The sequence below is a fragment of the Frieseomelitta varia genome, unplaced genomic scaffold, assembly GCF_011392965.1.
Source record: "Frieseomelitta varia isolate USP_RPSP 00005682 unplaced genomic scaffold, Fvar_1.2 scaffold_244, whole genome shotgun sequence".
Lineage (NCBI taxonomy): Eukaryota > Metazoa > Arthropoda > Insecta > Hymenoptera > Apidae > Frieseomelitta > Frieseomelitta varia.
Genome location: NW_025109973.1, coordinates 728,098 through 747,223, shown reverse-complemented (window position 1 = coordinate 747,223; position 19,126 = coordinate 728,098). Strand labels below are relative to the sequence as shown.

The 19,126-nt window shown below is 27.7% G+C and overlaps 1 protein-coding gene and 1 long non-coding RNA gene across 3 annotated transcripts; one reads left to right on the top strand and one right to left on the bottom strand.

Annotated features, from left to right (window-relative positions):
- Window positions 1-27: 27 nt before the first annotated feature.
- LOC122528081 lies at window positions 28-12,777 on the top strand. 2 transcript variants are annotated; one of them, XR_006306485.1, is made up of 4 exons: window positions 28-105; window positions 5,481-5,807; window positions 9,034-9,313; window positions 12,207-12,777. It is a non-coding gene; the product is annotated as an uncharacterized LOC122528081 (long non-coding RNA). The 2 variants fall into 2 exon arrangements; XR_006306486.1 differs by lacking the exon at window positions 28-105 and adding an exon at window positions 2,705-2,825.
- On the bottom strand, window positions 405-18,187 carry LOC122528080. Its single transcript, XM_043652810.1, has 9 exons — window positions 17,985-18,187; window positions 16,677-16,884; window positions 13,534-13,791; window positions 9,082-9,445; window positions 6,635-6,864; window positions 5,470-5,793; window positions 3,943-4,495; window positions 536-537; window positions 405-417 (listed from the first exon to the last, which is right to left on the bottom strand). Exons 1-7 carry the CDS (start codon window positions 18,074-18,076, stop codon window positions 4,181-4,183), a joined length of 1,791 nt encoding a protein of 596 aa, XP_043508745.1. The 5' UTR covers window positions 18,077-18,187; the 3' UTR covers window positions 405-417; window positions 536-537; window positions 3,943-4,180.
- Between the last annotated feature and the right edge of the window lie 939 nt (window positions 18,188-19,126).

Genomic DNA, 19,126 nt, shown 5'->3' with positions numbered 1-19,126 from the left:
TGTATGTGTGTCGAGTGAATGTGGCGTATTGCGAGTTAGGAAAAAAGAGTGTAGTATAGAGTGTGTGTCCAAAGTATGAGGAAATGCTGTGCTCAGTGAAACAAAGTAATTTCTTAAATTGATGCTTCTTTAAATTATTTTTCCAACAACAAGATTAAATGTGTGTTACAGTATAATATATTTCAAATTATAGTCATTCCTAAAGAAAATATGTATGTATTATATATAAAACTCCTAAACGTGTTATAGTAGTATCGCGAAATCGGCCGCAAATTTTTCGCAAACATAGTTTGTCATTTGTTTCCTCACTATGATAAATACTTGCAAATACTCAGGAGATATATTTATATTACCAATAAAGAGTATTTTTTTTATTTACGTGTGTTACTTTCGCGGGGGCTGTAATGTATTTATTGACTAACCTACGTGCAAGATTAAAATATTAAATCACTTAATAAAAAATTAAAAGTCAAATTAAAAAGACTGAAGAGATTAAAAAATGGAAAACAGATGCAGCACGAATGAAATCTTCGACATCTTCGCAATTGCAACAAGTCCTTGATGCTGAGTTCGATCAATGTTTCGCGTTGCATAAGTATTTCAATTAAAAGAAGAGAGAGACGAAAGGAGAAGGAATACGCAGAAGCTATCTGTTCGTTTAGTGCGTTTCCTGATTAATTCAATTATTTAATTGGACGACGAAGATTTTCGAGTCGGGAAGCCTCGTGAATTATTCACTAACTCGTCCACGACGGTAATATCAAAATTGTGCAAGACTATGAATAATTGGAGGGCTGCGGTGAACTCTCCGTCTAAAACAATAATTTCCTTCAGTTATTCGCTACGTTGCTTCTTATTTTTGTTTCTTCCGTTCAACTTCGTGAATGAGAATTAAGAAATAACTATCGTTCCTTTCAAGTGTTACTCTACTCACGTAATGATTATTTGCATATTGCATGATCTTTTAATCAAAAACCATTTCTAATTACTCTCAGATTTATTTCGTAATCACTTATTGCGTTTCTTTTTGCTATTTTATTTAAATTGCAAAGCATCGAATTTTACAAGGATGAAAGATTATATTTTACTTTAAAGAAACTCCTTTTCTTTAAAGAACTTAAATAAAAATTTAGAATGGTTTTGTAATTTTCGCTAAAACCTTTATTAAATGAGAGATTCCTCGGTAATTCGAAAATTCCGACATTTTTTTAAATTTCGCAAGTTTGTAGGAGACTAAAAGAAGTATCGGGCATTTTTTTTCGATCCTTCAAAGTCAGAAAAATCAGTTAATAAAAATTTATAAAAATAAAAAATTATTCAATTTTCGTGTTAAAACATTCTAATAAAAGGAAAACAAAATAATTCTTATTTTTACTCAAGGGATATTTTCATCTTAAAGAACTAAAAATTTACAAAATTTTAAGATCGGAATTTTTAAATTACCGAAGAAATGTAAATCTTTATTTATGCTTTCAACATCAAGATATTGACCTTCAACTGTCAATATATCAAGATTAATTATTTCTTTGAATGCTTCAAATTACCAGAAATCTGAAAACTTAATAATTGAATGAGAGCATTAAGAATGCTTCAATTCAATCCATTTGTCTTAAACATGATTATCATTTATTTCAAATTATTTTTTACAGTGACTCATATTAATTCAGACTGATTTATAAATTGTTCTGCTTAATTATATAGATTAATTATATAAATATAATAAATATAGTGGTATATAGTATTTAGATATAGTATGGATGTATACATATTTAGATATAGCTGTATAAATATATAGATATATAGATATTTTTGTTATATAAACTATATAGATATATAGCATAGCTACATAATCTATAAATTTTGTATAAATTTAGACAAAAATACATAATTTCTCGCACAATATCAATCAATGTAATCAATCCAAATTCAAATTAATTTATCCAAAAGTGGATTTGATTTGCTTAGATTTTTTATGGAATGGGGGTGCTAATCATTTGCAGTGTGCTGGTTTATTACAGCACACAAAGTCGAATGAAGGCCGCGATTTTATGTATGAAAATAGATTATACTGTTTGGTACTGGCGCTGATTATCAAGGGAATATTCCTTCGACTTAAATTCAGGAGTACAGAGAAGACATATGGCAGGAGTCGATCTGCTTCAATTGGAGGTCAGACGATTTTTCAACTAGCCGATGGAAAATTGAGGAAAACTTTCTCGTTTCTTTTTTCATCGGTTTTGAATTCTCAGATAGGAGCAAATCATTGACACTATTTGTCAACTCCGCGCAGAGCATGTTTTGTTTAAATATTTCATTTAAATGTCTTCCCCTGAGAAGATAGCATATGGCCTATAGCATGTTGTACGCTTTTGAACTTTGGATGGACATAACTTTCGAGTAATCTGACTCTCTAGTTTTAATGAGCCAACAAGGCCTTAGTCCTCTTGCTAGGTTTTTTCTTCAAAAATAGCGTGAGATCTCGACCCTGGCCTGCTATAAATCAAGGCACTATTCGAAGTTCCCATACTATTAGTACAGGATACTATTCGAAGTTCAAGTTTTTGTTTCATAACATGTATATGTTCATAATATTATATATTATATATATTATACATAACATTGTGCGGAAAATTATGTATTTTTGTATAAACTTTGCTCAGAACAATTGCTATATTTTGCAAATATTTTTCATCAATAAGTTTTTAATTAAAAAAATGAGCGACACGACTACTCTTCTTGAGGGTTACACAAAAGAATATCCTTGACGAAGAACGACTGAAAATGAAAATGTAAAAATCAAAATCATTGGAACTGCCACTCCTAACGTAAGTTTTAAACTTTTCTACTATATTATATATGTGTGTTATATTACACATGCATAGTATGTAAACTTCCAAAATAAAAATTTCATAAAATTGATTGTTATTTGCTTTAGTTCAAGAGTGGAATGATTTATTACTTCAGGCTTTTATAGGATCTACCGATTGATTATATCCATATAATGATATTTAGTGAGTTAAAAATTATTTTTCAAAGTTGATGTTTTGTTTTTCAAGTATGTAATTATCTCTAGTCTATAAGAATGCCTAGTTTTGCAATGTATGGTACAGTATATATGTATAATACACTGTTGCCTGTAATGTTTCCACATGTTTGTCGTACAGTATCGATCATTCAACTGTTATTCAATGCCAATCAACGAACTGTCAACTGGTAGAGATAAAATTTTTTTATTTGTAAGTTTATAGTATTGACAACTGAAATTGAATTACCTGTTCATTCTATCTTCTTTCATAGAAATGTTATCTCAAATTATGAAACAAAAAGATCAAACGTACCAATTGAAAAATAATTATCATTTTATTTGTAAAAGAAAATAATTATTATTTTATTTGTAAAAGTAAAAATAAAAATTGAATAAAAATCTCCCGTCTTCAGTTAAATATTTTTTTAATTAATATTTCTAATCATTTAAATTTATTAATTTAATATTTGATCAGTACTTTGTGATAATTTTTCCTTTTTTTTACAAATCAGAATTTTTTTACTTTTACGAATTAATAATTTTTACATTTCGCAACAACAAAAATATAGTTCAAATCTTCATTTAAATTACAAACTTATTTTTTCAAATTTTGATGTTTACGACTCTAACTCAAAACATCATTAAACATCATTAAAAAACTCGAAGTATTCAATGCTATATGACTCTCTCCTAAATATTATACGTGTTATGATTCAATCTTACTATGACGAATTTCATTGGTACTTAAGTAATTTATAAAATTACTTTTGTTGCCTGACTGGGTGAGAACGTCGTCGATACATATTTATTCAAAACATTCTAGGACTGCATTTTTGCACACAACAATTAGCTTTGAAACACGCTACAAGACTAACCTCACGATTATTAATTCGCATATAACAAAAATCTGTGACAACGTAAAATGAAAAGAGGCAAACCTTTATCTCGATTAGAATTTTGGACTCAGCTAAGGTAAATCGTTGTTGGTTTTAGCATAGTGACTCGATTCTAATTATCAATGAGCGAGTCGTTCGGTTTGATTATCCATAACCGACTTTTACATAATAGAAAGCAATAAGTTTTAAATCGAAACGTGGTAACGAAATAAAAAACTTTGGTATATTTATTAATATTCTATTTAAAAAAATCATTCGATCAGCTGATATTGGAATCTCTTTCTTTCCTCTGGTCCTCGGTGACTTCTATATTTCCAACTGACTCGGCACGTTTTTCCTGGAACGTCAGGTGAAAATCGTCCGGAAATTGAGCACGATAGGCAGTGAAATCCACCTGTTTGCAGTCGGTGAAGATCAAATATTGCATCTCCTCCTCGGTTGGTTTCGGCGCGGGTGCTATCGATTTCAATTTTTGGCGTTTTGGAATCGATCGCCACATTAAAGGCCGTCTTTTTATCGGAGGTGGTTCCATAGCGCGTTGCAAAGATACCAGCAATTGAATCATAAGCTCGAACTGTAACGAACAAAGTAACACTGATATCGTTTCACGCGTCCAAGACTATTGAAGTATATTGGAATGATCATAAGTAGACATTTGTGTAAATTTTGCAAGTATAAGAAAAGAAATGGGATTTAATGTAACGTGACGATTTTCGTCAATGAGATACTATAATAAGTAGACTACGAATTTTTACGCTTTTATGGAAAATTTGAAGATGCAAATATGCGCACAATGCACATAATATGCAAAAATGAAATATTTAAAGAAGAATATTAATTATAATTCTATGTGAAAGAAACAATTTTCTATCTTTAATTATGCTCATGAAAATTTAAAGATGCATAACAATCCGCAGTCTGATAATGAACTGTATCGGATAGAGAGCAAAAATAAGTCGGAAAGAAAGAATAACATTTTTGTATTTAAGACTTCGTTTTGGAGATGATTAAGTTTGAAAATTTGTCTTAAATTTGGCTAATTCTGGATTAGATATAACATAATTATTCTATATATGAAAATAAGTAGTAAAAAATGTAGAACGAAAGTTTTTGTTCATGTTTAATTAAAAATTAGCTACAATACAATACATGTGTACTTGATAAATTTTCAGACTCAATTTTCTCGGAAATCCCGCACGAAGAAATTTGATTCTAAATTTTTTATTCTCGCGTGTTTCTGTTGGTTATTTATTGCTGTCCAATGCGGAATAAACTAATTTACATTTAAATCAAATGCACTTCAAAAATATTTAAATTTTATGTAGAGTAAAAAATGAAAGAATAAAAATTTTATGTAGAAAAAAATTAGCCTTCATTTTCAATTTATACTTTGAACGTTTTGTATAGTTTTACGTGTTATGCTTATCCTACGTATTTCTGCATTTTTAAATTCTCCGTAAATGCATTTTTGAATTCTGATCCACGAATGTATAAATATGTACAATCTAATCATAAAATATTCATAATTTATGTAATTTTGAATTTAACCTTTTTGGCAGCTTCCTCCGTCTCTTTCATAGCCCTCAGCTCCTGCTTGAAGCCTTCCTTCTCGTAAGCTTGAATCATTTCTGGTGGTAAAATGTCCAGCTGCAAATTTAACTCCTCGTAGATCTTCTCTATCCATTTCATCATAAAGAAACTGTCTAGATTCGCATCGTTCGGTCCCACACAGCTTTCGTACGCATCTTCGACGAACACTTGAAGACGAAGCACTTCCTCCGAACAAACGGAATCACGGAATACCGTTTCCAGAAGCTCGTTTGCATAGCTTTCCAATTCTGCAGCTCTGGTTTCTAATTTGCGAATGGTATCCTGAATTTACCACCGTAAGTATATTTCATAATTCTTAAAATTGATAAATATTAATATTCTTTATTCTACCGTCGTAAGTATATCTTCTGATTCTTAAAATCGATAAATTTTAGTCATTTTTGTTGGACATTTTCTTTCTTTTCTTTTTACTCGCTCTTAACCCATTAAAAGCAAACGTTTCGAAATGAGAGTTGCGCGTAAGAAATATGTATCATTTGTTAGAACTATCATTACGGAAGTTTTATAAATAATTGTACAATTTTATTATTTTAACACTATAACAATTGAACAATATATGATTTCAGACTTTCATTTTTTTATCAGCTATACGATATAATAAAAAATATATATATATATATATAGTTATATGGAAAAAAAAATATCGATAACCTGAAAATGAAAAAATATCAAAATCCTTGAAAAATATATAGTTCTTACCAGTTATTAGTCTTTTGGATTTAGTAGCCATTCATATTAGGAAAAAAATATTTTTTATATCATCACAATTCGAAAACTCGCTTAAATAGACCACTGTATGAAATTTAATATTAGAAAAATAGTTGTTTTATTATCCGAAAATTCTATTAACATTTTTATCTTCCCATTAGTTCCAGTATGAAAGGCTCCACTGTATTATCTAGTTATTTATATCATTTAGAATTGTTTTATCGATGATATTCATTTTATTATAATTATTTAAAATTTATTTACAAGGATAGAAATATCGGCCATGGCAATTAACGTGTATTTTTTATATTTTTCACTATTACTTCAATCTACATAAATTTTAACTCTTACTCTTAACAAGTTAATTAATTAAAATAATTAATTAAATTATTACTTGTAATTCGTTGATTGTGTTGGTTATTTCCGTAACTTCAGCCATGATTTGTCCTTCAGCAGTATCAATCATCATCACCAGATCAGTTAATGGTTCTGCCAGAGTCTCTAAATGGATCAATGCGTTCAAATTTTGCGTTTCAATTGCTCTGAACACGCGAATTAGCTCGAACGGATCCTTGAAATACAAATCTGTTGGACCTGCATCCGTAATGTCCTGCTCGAATAAATCTAGAAGTATAAAGCAATCATTTCTATCGAGAGACACGAATTTTCTAAAGTTAGATAAAAAAACTGTTATTACCAAGCCACGGATATTTATGCAAATTCATATTTTTATAAATATAAATAAATAACAACGTTGTTTTTCCAAATAAATTTTTTGCTATATATATTGTGTGTGTGTGTGTGTGTGTGTGCGTGTGTGTAATTATAAGCAACACGATAGTACATGAAATTTTTCTATATTTCTCACTTTTTTTGAAATGAAAGTTTAATTTTTTCATCTTTAATTTTTTGTTATGTTCTTCTTTATATTTTTAATCTTAGATTTCTTTATGTCATATAAAATATATGTCAAGACGTACAACGATGTACAACAATGACCTCGAATGTCATACAAGCTCAGTATTGTAAATTTTTCAAGTATTTGCAAGAACGTAATAAGAAAAATATTCTGTATCAAACTTAATTTCGTTACATTCTGAAAAAAAAATTACACAGTTCTATGTATAATCCAAAGTAACTTTCATTTTACTGTGAAAATAAATAAAAATAAATATTTTTACTCACAGTACTTGTCGTTACATATAGCACTTTTATAGATAAATTTTTTCGTATAACACTGTGTATATTTCTAACAAATTAGTTTTGCTGCTCCAGTTAATTGTCATTTTTCTAACTGAAAACTTTTCAAATGGAGCTGTTACAGTTTTTTTCATAAGCAATTCGTTAAATTTAATTAATTTCCATTAAACAAGAAATTATCTACACAGTATAAAAAATACTACTAATTTTTTCTATATCCATATACAATAACTTTCATGACATTATTTTGATAAAATCATATGAAGATATTTTGATTATTCGTTATGGTCATTGAAGTTTTAATATTAATACCATAAATCTTTTTCAAATTAAATATATTATACATGATTTATACAGTACATTCTTTTTTTGATGTGATAATGCATAATAAAAAAAATTTAATAAATATCATCTATTAAATTATTATAATTATTTCATAAAACTGTAGCGAAGTGATATTCCATATGCACCAATCGCAAAATGTTAAATATCATATCATTTACTAGATTTTTTACTAAATACATATTATAATTAATACTTAGAAAGTTAAAAATTATTTTCGAATATTTTTTCATATCCTGTTTCTTATTTATGTATCGTATTTTTACAGCTAAAAATTTAACTGCATAAACATCTATAATCTAGCTAGAATTAAGATTATTTCAAATCTTCTTTTATATTAATGAATTAAAATAAATCTTGAAAGAATAAACTATTCATGTAAAATAATTAATAAAAGTTCTATGCAAAACATTAATCCTTGCTTAGCCAACGGTAGATTTCTTTGATTCAACATAAACATAATAGTATAATACAATTATAAAATATTTATATTTTTCAATTATTTTTAAATGAGATTTAATATTTAAAAAGTAATTTCATAATATACAGCTAAGATGAAAATTTAATATGGAACTGTATAAATAGCTATTTATGATTGACTATTTGTAAATTAATAATATTGTACAGAGTGTCTTAGTATTAAAGATATAGCAAAGGAGGAAACGATATTGCATGAAAATATAAGTCGAAAATAAAAAATAAATTTTTAGTAATATTTAAGACTTTGTTTTCAAGAACATCAAGTTCAAAAATTTATTAATTGTACTTGAATCTAGCTAATTCTGAACTAGTCATGAATAAGTAATGAATAGAAAATTAATTTGTGAAAATAAATCAAAATTGTAGAATACAATTTTTTTACAAGACATTTCGTTTTTGAGAAAACTCAATTTTAAAACCTTATGAAACACGTTCATTAAATTAATTTTTCGCTAAACATATATTCAAACTCTATTTTCTTGAAAGTGAGACCTTGAACGAAAAAAATCATTTTTTATATTTTTTCATTCATTTTCGCAAAAAATAACCTCTTATCGATCAATTTTGTTCAGTCCAGAACTAGTAAAATTCAAACGTATCTGATACATTTTCAAACTTTGATTTTTCGAAAATGACTTGAGTAAAAAAATTTTATTCTTTTCTTTTCTTTTATATATTTTTTCATGTCAAAAATCACTCCCCTCTCAGTTGTGCCTTCAACAGTGGGACACTCCGTACATTTCCTAATACAAATTGTTTATTTCTCTACAGATCTCTACTATCTTTTGATCAGAAAAAGAAATAAAGATGTAAAATCACCTATGAGAACGTCCAATGAAGCAACTTCCTCGACCATTCTATATCGACCGAATAAATCATCAGCATGGTGAAGAATGCTTTCTCCGGAATCAGTCCGATGAATCCAGTCGTAATCCGCGCGCCAAGCAATCGGCGACACCTGATAGAGGAACCTTTGGCACATCTTCACCATCCTCCAGCTCTCCTCCCAGTGATATACTTCCAATCTGACCTTACCATACTCTGTGGAAAGGTAGTTCCTCCTGTCTGTGATGTCTCTAGTTTTTTTTATCTCGTCCTCGGCCAATTGTAGAATGGTCATGCTTTCCTCATGGTCCTTCGAAAGGAACTCTTCGAAACCATTCACGTACTGACGATATCGTCGCTGATATAATTGAAAGATGTAAAATTGAAATATTTGCGACATTTTCATATTTCTCTGTTTCGTCTTGGTTTTCCTTAAGAAGTTAAGCTACGTTGAACGAAGTTCGTTCAACGAACAGAGTGTGACCAAAAATTATACATAAGGCTGTGAATCTTCTGTAATTCCGCACCTCTAGATTGGTGGAGATTTACAAAATCATACAAAATTTATCTTGACTATGATTTTCACGGTCAAATTTTTTTATTAAATACTCAATACTTTCAAGGTTAATACTTACATATTTAACACTTACATAGTCATACTTTCAAGGTCAAATTTTTTTATTAAACGCTCAATACTTTAAAGGTCAATATTTACATACTTAACACTTACATAGTCATACTTTCAAGGTCCAAATTTTTTTTTAAATTTTTTATTACTTGTATTCTGCTCATTATGAAGAGGAAAAGTCTCGAAATGTCCAAATGAATATATTGCATCCAATAAACAATTAATAATCAATTACATCATTAGTACAGAATTTTCGATGAAATATAGAAATGTCAATTGTTTAAATAACAAAAAAGAAAGAAAGAAAAACATGGGATATGTTATATAATGGAGAATCTAGAGATATTTAAGTACGACAATAAATACCATTTTTCCTGCATTTTACAATAAATGTGGGTATTTTACAAATAAATTAAGATCGAAAATTAAAATTAAATTAAAATTTCAACATCTTTTTCCAAGAGAACGGTTGAGTTAAAAATCTATGATTTTTTTTAGAGTATTTATTTTCATAATAAGTGAAATATAATACAACAAAAAAAAAATCGGTTTTGAAAATCCTGTTCAAGGTTAATTTCGCTTGTTTTTACAAATCTCCGGAGACACAGAATCATCACGCTATGATGATCTTTATAAATAATTTTTATAAATAATTTTATAAGCAGACAAGGTAATTTCTTATGAAAAAATAAAAAAGAAAAAGATGAAAAATAAAATTTTTTCTTTGGTGGCTTAGTTTTTGAGAAAATCGACTTTGGAAAACAGTGAATAATAGACGAGATAAAATTTTCTCATTAAATGCAAGCATTTTTGAGAAAACTAAATTCGAAAATTTACGAAAAATACACGTGTACCAAGTCAATTCTTGATTTAAAATTTCAAAATTTATTATTTTTCTTGAAAATAAAACTTTAAATGGAAAAATATTATTCCATATTTTTCATATTGTTTGTATTTTTCATTATGTTTATTATGCACAAAATAATGTCCAATCTAAAATTAGCCAGTAATTATACTTGATAAATTTTCTTAAACTTTTAACGAAAAGATTTTTTTCTACATTTTTTCGTATTTTGTTATAAGGAATCATTTTGTATCTGCTTGTAAACTTTCGGTAGCACTATATAAAGAATATGGCATATTTTTGTGTTTCTAATCATGCGTGAACAAAAATAGATGATATTCTGTTATATTACTTGTAATCTCTGTAGGACAAAATTATGCGAGATCTTATAAAACAGTAAATGTTCGCTATGATTTTCTTTTATTTGTTTCTTTTTAAATAGTTTTATTCATCAATGAAATGAAAAAAAAAAAAAATATATATATATATATATATATATATATATATAGAGAGAGAGAGAGAGAAAGTGAGTCTTATAATATGATAACTTGAAATAACTCGTAAGTTATTTACGTTCAAAAAAATATCTAGCTCAAAAGAAACAAAATAACAAAACAATTACATATTATATGTTGCAATCTTTGTTTGAAACATTTTTTCGTACTGAATTTTTTCGAAAACGAAGCCTCGGATGAAAAAATTGTATACCATATTTTTTCCTTATTTTTTTTTACGTAGAATTACCCCCTGTCCGGTTGTATTACAATTTTTCACCCATCCTGTATATACTACATATAATAATATATAACAAAGATTATCTTGAAATCTCGAAAGCATGACCATTTAAATAAGATTTGTGGCTACCGTAAAAGACCCCACACACGTTGAAACATGCAGCGATGCATGCATCGACTTCTAGGTTTCATGATGCATGTTACAATGTATGTAGCTCGGCCAGAGTTTGGGCATATTTTATTCGAACAACGAATAACGAATAAATCTATCAAATTTATTCGTAAATAACGAATAACGATTTTAGTCGAGGAAAAATTATTCGAATATGACTTTATTCATTATACGGACTTCAATGAGTAAATGTAGCCGTATACCGAATTGATTATTTCGAGGTTTTACACGAAACGGCTTCACGGCCTCTTCTCTGCAGCCACAGTTGGTCATTATTCGAAGAATTTATTCGAAATGTTATTCGACTAATGCTCAATTCTGGCACCGGTGAATCGGCATTAGAAGCAACTGTTAGCGATGCAAGAATGAGACTCCTAGCATTAGTTGAACAAAGAATATCCGTTTCGGATTTCGCTATCCTGGTCGCTACAACTGTCGTAACACACAACGGGTCGAATCGAGAATTTTTGCGACATTTTTAAATAATTCTTGACTCGTGAAAGATATCGCAATAAAATTTGTCATAAATATTTATAAAAGATATATCAATGATATATAATATAATACGATATATATTTCATTTCATTCAGTTTGTTTAATTGCTATTTATATATATAAGATATATAAGACTAGATAAGAAGAGAGAATAGATATATAAGATTATATATATATATATATATACACATAAGAAAAAATGAACTGGATACTTTTTCTTAATATGTATTAAATTTTTCGTTTTAGAAAATACAACATACTACGGAAAATACAGAAAATACAGAACAAGTTTTAGAAAACTCAATTACAGATAATAATGCATAACAAAAAAGAGAAGAGAATTATAAATTTGACAATTTCTATAATCACAAGGTTTATTTGTCTTATTTAACTCTTTTAATAACACGGATTTGGAAAATCTATTTTTAGGTCTTTAACTATCTTTTTGTCTATTTCTTTTTAGTATTTAGTTTCTTATTTTTTGTAAGTAATAATAAACCTTCTATTACCAACAGTAATATTGGAGCTGAAAGACGATCCGATATTTTAAAACACGTTGGCATCAAAAAACTGAAGAATCGGTAGTTTGGAGGCAGACTAACTCTGTAATGCAAGTTTCATGAAATCGATGCATGCATCGCCACATGTTTCAACGTGTGTGCAGGCCTTAAGATATTCTCTTGAAACAACATAAATTTTATTTGAAACATTTTTCTCTATAGTGAATAATTTAAGAGAAAGTTATATAGTTAACCCCTGAGATATCCTGTATATAACTCTTTTATCGCTATAATTTAAAACTTTATATACCAATTATGAAAATAAGAATGTAAATGATTGAAAAAAACATGTTCAGTTTCATATTTAGAATATTTAAAAGTATAAATAAAAAAGATTTGTATTGTTCTACAAAATTGAAAAAAATGAATGAAAAATATAATATACCAACTATTTCAATATGATGGAGATTATTTGTATAATATGTATAATAAAACTAAGTAATATAATTATAAAACAGGATGTCCTAATAACTTTCTTCGCCTTAAATATCTCTGTTGTTTTTTAGTATGGAAAAATTTGATTAACGCAAATTATTCAGTAGGAAATTTCAAAGTTACTTTTTTAAATAGATTCTCTATAAAAAATATTAATCTGCATAATCTGTGTCAAGTTTAGTAGATATTTTATTTTTCATTTTATGAGAGTGAATGAATTTCAGAATACTACTCCTCGTCTTTCATATACAATACATTTTACAAAATTAAAATTAAAACATTTATTAAACTAACAATTTTTTTATATATATAGATAACATTTTTTTATAGAGAATATCAAGCTGCATCGATTAATAGTCAAGATCAAAAAATATATGATTCTGTTTAAAGAAATAAAAGTGACCTTGAAATCTCCAGTCCCTCCCTCTACAAAAGAAATCATTACTGCTATGTTAGAGCCATCTTTGTATCGAATAAACAAAGCTTTTTATATTTCTAAAAACAACAGAGGTGTTTAAGGTGAATGTTATTTTCTTATTTAATAACAAATTGAAAATTTTAGATTCATCAAAACAAACCCTGATCTGATCGAGTCGTTTTTGCTCCTCAACAAATTGTTGATCTATACGAATACAGTCGTCCATTTCTTGTCCAGCTAATAAGCGAGCCTTTAAAATCTCACGAGTGTCTTCTATATAATTGCGTATGGAAAATTTTTCTCTGACCAGTCTGTCGTCTAATTCCGAGAAATATTGTGGATCTATGTCAGTAATGGCTATAGCTTCCTCCAAATCTTTGTGCTTCTTCGCCTCTAAAGCCTCGATGTCCACGTCCACCTTGCAACATAATCAAAGTCGAATAATCAAAGTTTAATCAATGTTGCGAATGAAGAATATCTTTTTCCAAAATTCTTTCAAAAGAATAATTGGGAAAGACACCACCGTAATGGAATTAGATAATAGTTAAGTTTTCTACTCATGTAGAAATTATCACGAAGATATCATTTTTTGAAAACGTTAAAAAACCGTAAGATGTTATTTTTTATACGTTCAAATTGACACATGTGTTGTACGATAAACTTACAGTCTATCACACTGCAGTAATTTTTGAATTTTCATAATATTAAAAATATGCCAAAATTCAAAAATATTTTATAGTATCTCTATATACTATATTGTATATATATATTGTAATAAACTCTATATATATTTATATATATTGTAACAAATTCGAGAAAATATAATCCTAATAAGAATATAAGGAGTAACGAATTTTCGAGAATTCAAATAATATTTTAATTTTAAACTTTCTTGAATTGAATTGTGAGCTGTGATTGTCTAATTATTGAATCACTTTTCAAATTCTATTACATGCCATAAAATTATGAAATATAAAAATACAGAATAAATACAAATAATGTGTAAATAAACGATGTAATATTTTCTGTCAAGTTATCATGCAGAAAAAATAATTCTTTTATATTTTTTAGTAATAATTATTATTCTTTCTACTGCAACTGTTTTCGTAAATCGTTCAAGAATACTGCATGCATTAGAGTTATTCAACAAAATTAGTCCCAAAATTTCAGGAATCCTGGCATTGTTGTTATAAGATATTTTCGTGAACTCGACTCGATTCGAAAAATTGCTACGATTAATGAGTGCTTGCACTGAAAAGTTGAAAAATATGATTTTTGTATGTAAATTATGTTTAAATGATTTAAATTATCATTTTAATACAAAATATGTAAATGTTGATTTTATAATGACAAAATTTATATTTTAAGATCATTTTTCTATTACCAACGTCAATTTTCATTTAAATTATAAAAATTATATCTAAATACTAAATTAGCTATAAAACTTCAATCTGGACAAATTCGGAATTAAATTTTGTTGAATTATAATCAAAAATCTCTACGAAATATAATAAAACCAAAAAAAAATCAGAATTCACATAGAAATATAATAAAATCGTTAATGAATTTATATAATCGTAAAAGAATTACTAAACTTGATTATCTATAAATATTGATAACAATATAGATAAGTATGATAAAGAAATAAAAACAGAAATGTAATGCATACTTACCTAAAAAATATTCAAGAACTTACACGATTTTTTAAAAAAATATACAAATTATTAATAAATGAACGATTATTTTATCATGGTGTAAAGGATAATACATTTTATAAAATCTCTCGACTTCCGGTTAAGTTTAATAATTCGTGAATATATGAATGAACAAGAAAAGTTTAGTATCTTATTCCTCAGACATTCGACAACTTTGAATGACAAAAACTTTTTGGCTTATATGAAATATTTGAAATTGACATTTCTTCAAAAGAGAAAAAAAAATATATATATATATAAAATAAATTTTATATAAAATATATAAAAAATATTTATCAAAGTCACTGTAATCAGAGAGTAGTATCTTTTCATAAACATTTACTAAAATATAAAATGAAGGAGGTATCATAAGGAATGTAAAGTATAAAATGAAAGTATCTTCAAAATTTCAATCAAATCGGAAGTGATACATTTTTGGAAATTTAGCTGATATTTTTTGTGAATATTTCAAAAAAGTAACGTCAAGCAGTAGAAATATATATCAGTAAAGATCATAATTGATATGAATAATGAAAATAATGAAAAATTATCGATTTCGTAGAGAAAAACTATGTAACAATCCACTTGATCTAATTTTAAAGCATAAGTTTTCAACTAGATCCATGAAGGTTCTTAAAAATTTTTTTATTTAACTTTGAATATTAGAATAATTGAACATTAGCTGACGAAATGTTAGGATCTCTTGAATTTTTGTCTAATCGTAATAGCAACTCTCTGATTTCGTATCAGGTTCATTCGAGCAAACTAAATCCTTCCTACAACTATCACGTCAGATTTCACGTGTCTTCATTCTAAAAATTCCCTAATTTCGTGAGATTTGTCTTCGTTGCAAATATCAACAGACACAGATGACTCATTAGTCAGTAAAGTATCTCGTTTTTGTGACATATTTCCAAGCTCTAGCTCTTCTTGTACCTTACTCGCGTCTATCAAGGAACAGCGGATTCGAGAGAAATTATTATAAATGTCAACTTTTGCATATCGTTTGCTCTCGCCAGATCGAAGACATTGCTAGAATTCTATTCTATACTATAAAGAGTTTTGCTTTTGGGCCTTTCTATTGTCTGGATTATGGAAAATCTACATGAGACCCCATGTATTTGCTACGATAATCCTAACAGTTTCCTAACTTCGTCAGATTCATCCACTTACTAACATTTCAAACAGTATTCTATAAAATGTGTAATAATAAATAAATATTCACGATCTGACAACTTTAAAATTTTCAATTTTTCTGTTTAATTAGAACAGAGTTGGGCATATTTTATTCGAATAACGAATAACGAGGGAAAATTATTTGTTATTTACGAATAACGATTTTATTCGAACAAACAGTTGGGCGTTATTCGAATAAAATTTTATTCGAAGAATTTATTCGAAATTTTATAATGCCCAACTCTGAATAAGTCTCAATCAAAATGAATTCTGCTGCTCATAAGAATATTCATACACTTGCAAATATTAAATTAAAAAAAAAAAATTGTGAGTGAATATATTGTATAAAGAAATCGTCGTATTTGATAATTACAAAAATTCAAATAGCTTCGTAACTCACTGTATGTTTTAATATTAGAGTTGTGATACTTACACGAAGTCTCCGTAAAAGATCATGCGAATCTGTCGTTTTTAAGACACCCTTTCTTCGTTCTTTATCTGAAGTACGCTTTTTCGCCTTCCAGTATTGAAAATAAGAGAACATAAGCGAACAAGGAGGATAAACAAACGGAGATTGTTCCTGAAGGACATTTCTAGATTCTCCCAAATGTTCATGACCTTTGGTAAAATAATACTGTGATCTAGAAACATTCAAAGATCATAATGTAAAAGATTACATTAAACAATTGGATTTGAACCAACTATTTTTTATAATAATTAAACTACATTCATATATTTATGAAAAAGTAAAAATGTAAAAATGTAAGTGCACAAAATGCATCAAATTACAAATAAAGTGATATCAAAATAAAGAAATATTTCATATCTATAACATAATATTTCTATCTCAATGAAAGATAGAATTACATTTATCAAAAGCCCCGATATAATTTTATTAATTATAAAAATTATTCATATTAATATTCTACATCAAATTTGTCGTTCTCTTTAAATTTAAATTAAATTTTAAGAAAAAAATTAAAAACGAAAGTTTTTGTTTTCTTGATATTAATCGTTGTAACTAATAAAAAAAAATTATTTTTTATGAATCACTAATCAAATACAGTAAAACTCAAGAGCAGCTTTATTAAAAATAAATACGTTTATTTTTTAGCGGTAACATACAATAACGCGTATAAGAATAGATTAAATTATATATTTAATACGTTTTTTAAATCGTCCGCGTAAAACATTCTGTATAAAGAATTTAAATATGAAGTTCTTAACCTCTTGCGCTGGAATGACGTGCCACGCACGTCGAAGAATTTTTTTGTCCCAAATTGCAACATTTTCTCAGTTTTAAGTATATTTAAATGTAACCCAGGCAAAACAAACGATAAGTTGATTACTTCTTAATAATTTTTATCCAGTGATATCATACCGACGAGTTCAAAAGAAAAAGAATGCGGCGAATTATTGTATATAGTTCTGTCACTCGTTATGGTCCGCAATCAGTTGCCAGCGCAAGGAGTTAACCTCTTACGCTGGAATGACGTGCATCGCACGTCGAGAATATTTGGCCCAAAATTGCAATATTTTCTTAGTTTTAAGTATATTGAGACATAACCCAGGCGAAACAAATAATAAATTTATTACTTCTTAGTCATTTCTATCCAGTGACATCCCGATGAATTCAGAAAGAAGACGAATTATTGTATATTGATTTGGTCACTCGTTATGGTCCGTGAACCAGTTACTAACGCAAAAGGTTAAACGTTTGTCATTTTATAGGGATTCTTACCTATGGAAGTCTTTTTGAAACTTTTTGGTAGAGGCTGGTTTCTTCCAGACGATCTGACAGCGTTTAGGAGATCTCGAGGTTGCATCGGTCATCCTCGCGTAATTCAGCTCGTGCTTTATTCAAACTCCCTTTTCACCTGTCGGTCATTCACCTGCGTCGCTGTAGAAGAAGCTCGTCTCCTCATCTGGTCGTCTTGATCAAAGAGAAGCGCCAACAGAGACCACTTGCATTTGATTAAAACTTTCTTTCTCTCAAGTGTCTGAAAAAAAATTGAATTTCCAAGACTACTATTAAAGAACAAGGTATAATAAATTTTGTTAAATGGAAGAACTAAATTTTTGTAGTTCTTAATATTTTATCGGAGTTGATACATTTTTTTTTTTTTTTTAATAAAATTAAAATCTTATTAGTTCAGTTTAAAAACGTATATAAATAAATAGCGAAATATAAATAAATTAATGGATAATATCCAGGAAAGTTCTGCCGTTTTTTCACACAAAAAAGATAAATTTATTCAAAATATGAACACATTTACATTTTAAACTTTTCTTTCAACGGTTTAACAACTTATAAATGCCGTTTTTTATTTTGCCGCGGAAAAATTTCTTTCAAATCACTTTTATTATTGATCTCTGTTTATATGATTATCCAGACTCAAAAACAAGTGAAAATCTGTTAAAGAATAGAAAAAAAATTTACTATTCAAGTTTCACTATTTTGTCATGAGTCATTTTTGACATGTAACATGAGAGCGTTATCTTCAAGAAACAAAACCTTTTTCCTGTTTACTAACGCTGGCTTTTTTATCATAATAGATCTTAGCTTTTTGCCATTTCTAAAAACTCGTTGTCAATCAGAAAAATCCCTAGAATTCTAATCAACAAAAATTAGCGAGCATTTTTCTAAGTACTATATTACTAATATGCTAATTAATTTATTTTAATTTCTAGATCGAAAAAATTAATTGAACATTACTATTGATATATATATATTGTTAATGACAAATTCACGGATGCATTAAACGAACAACAAGCGAAATACAAAACAAACATTAAAATAATTTTTGTATGAACAAAGTTTGTTTTTTAAATAAAATTTCTAAAATTCCCACGAAATAATTTGTGGATAAATAATGATGGATG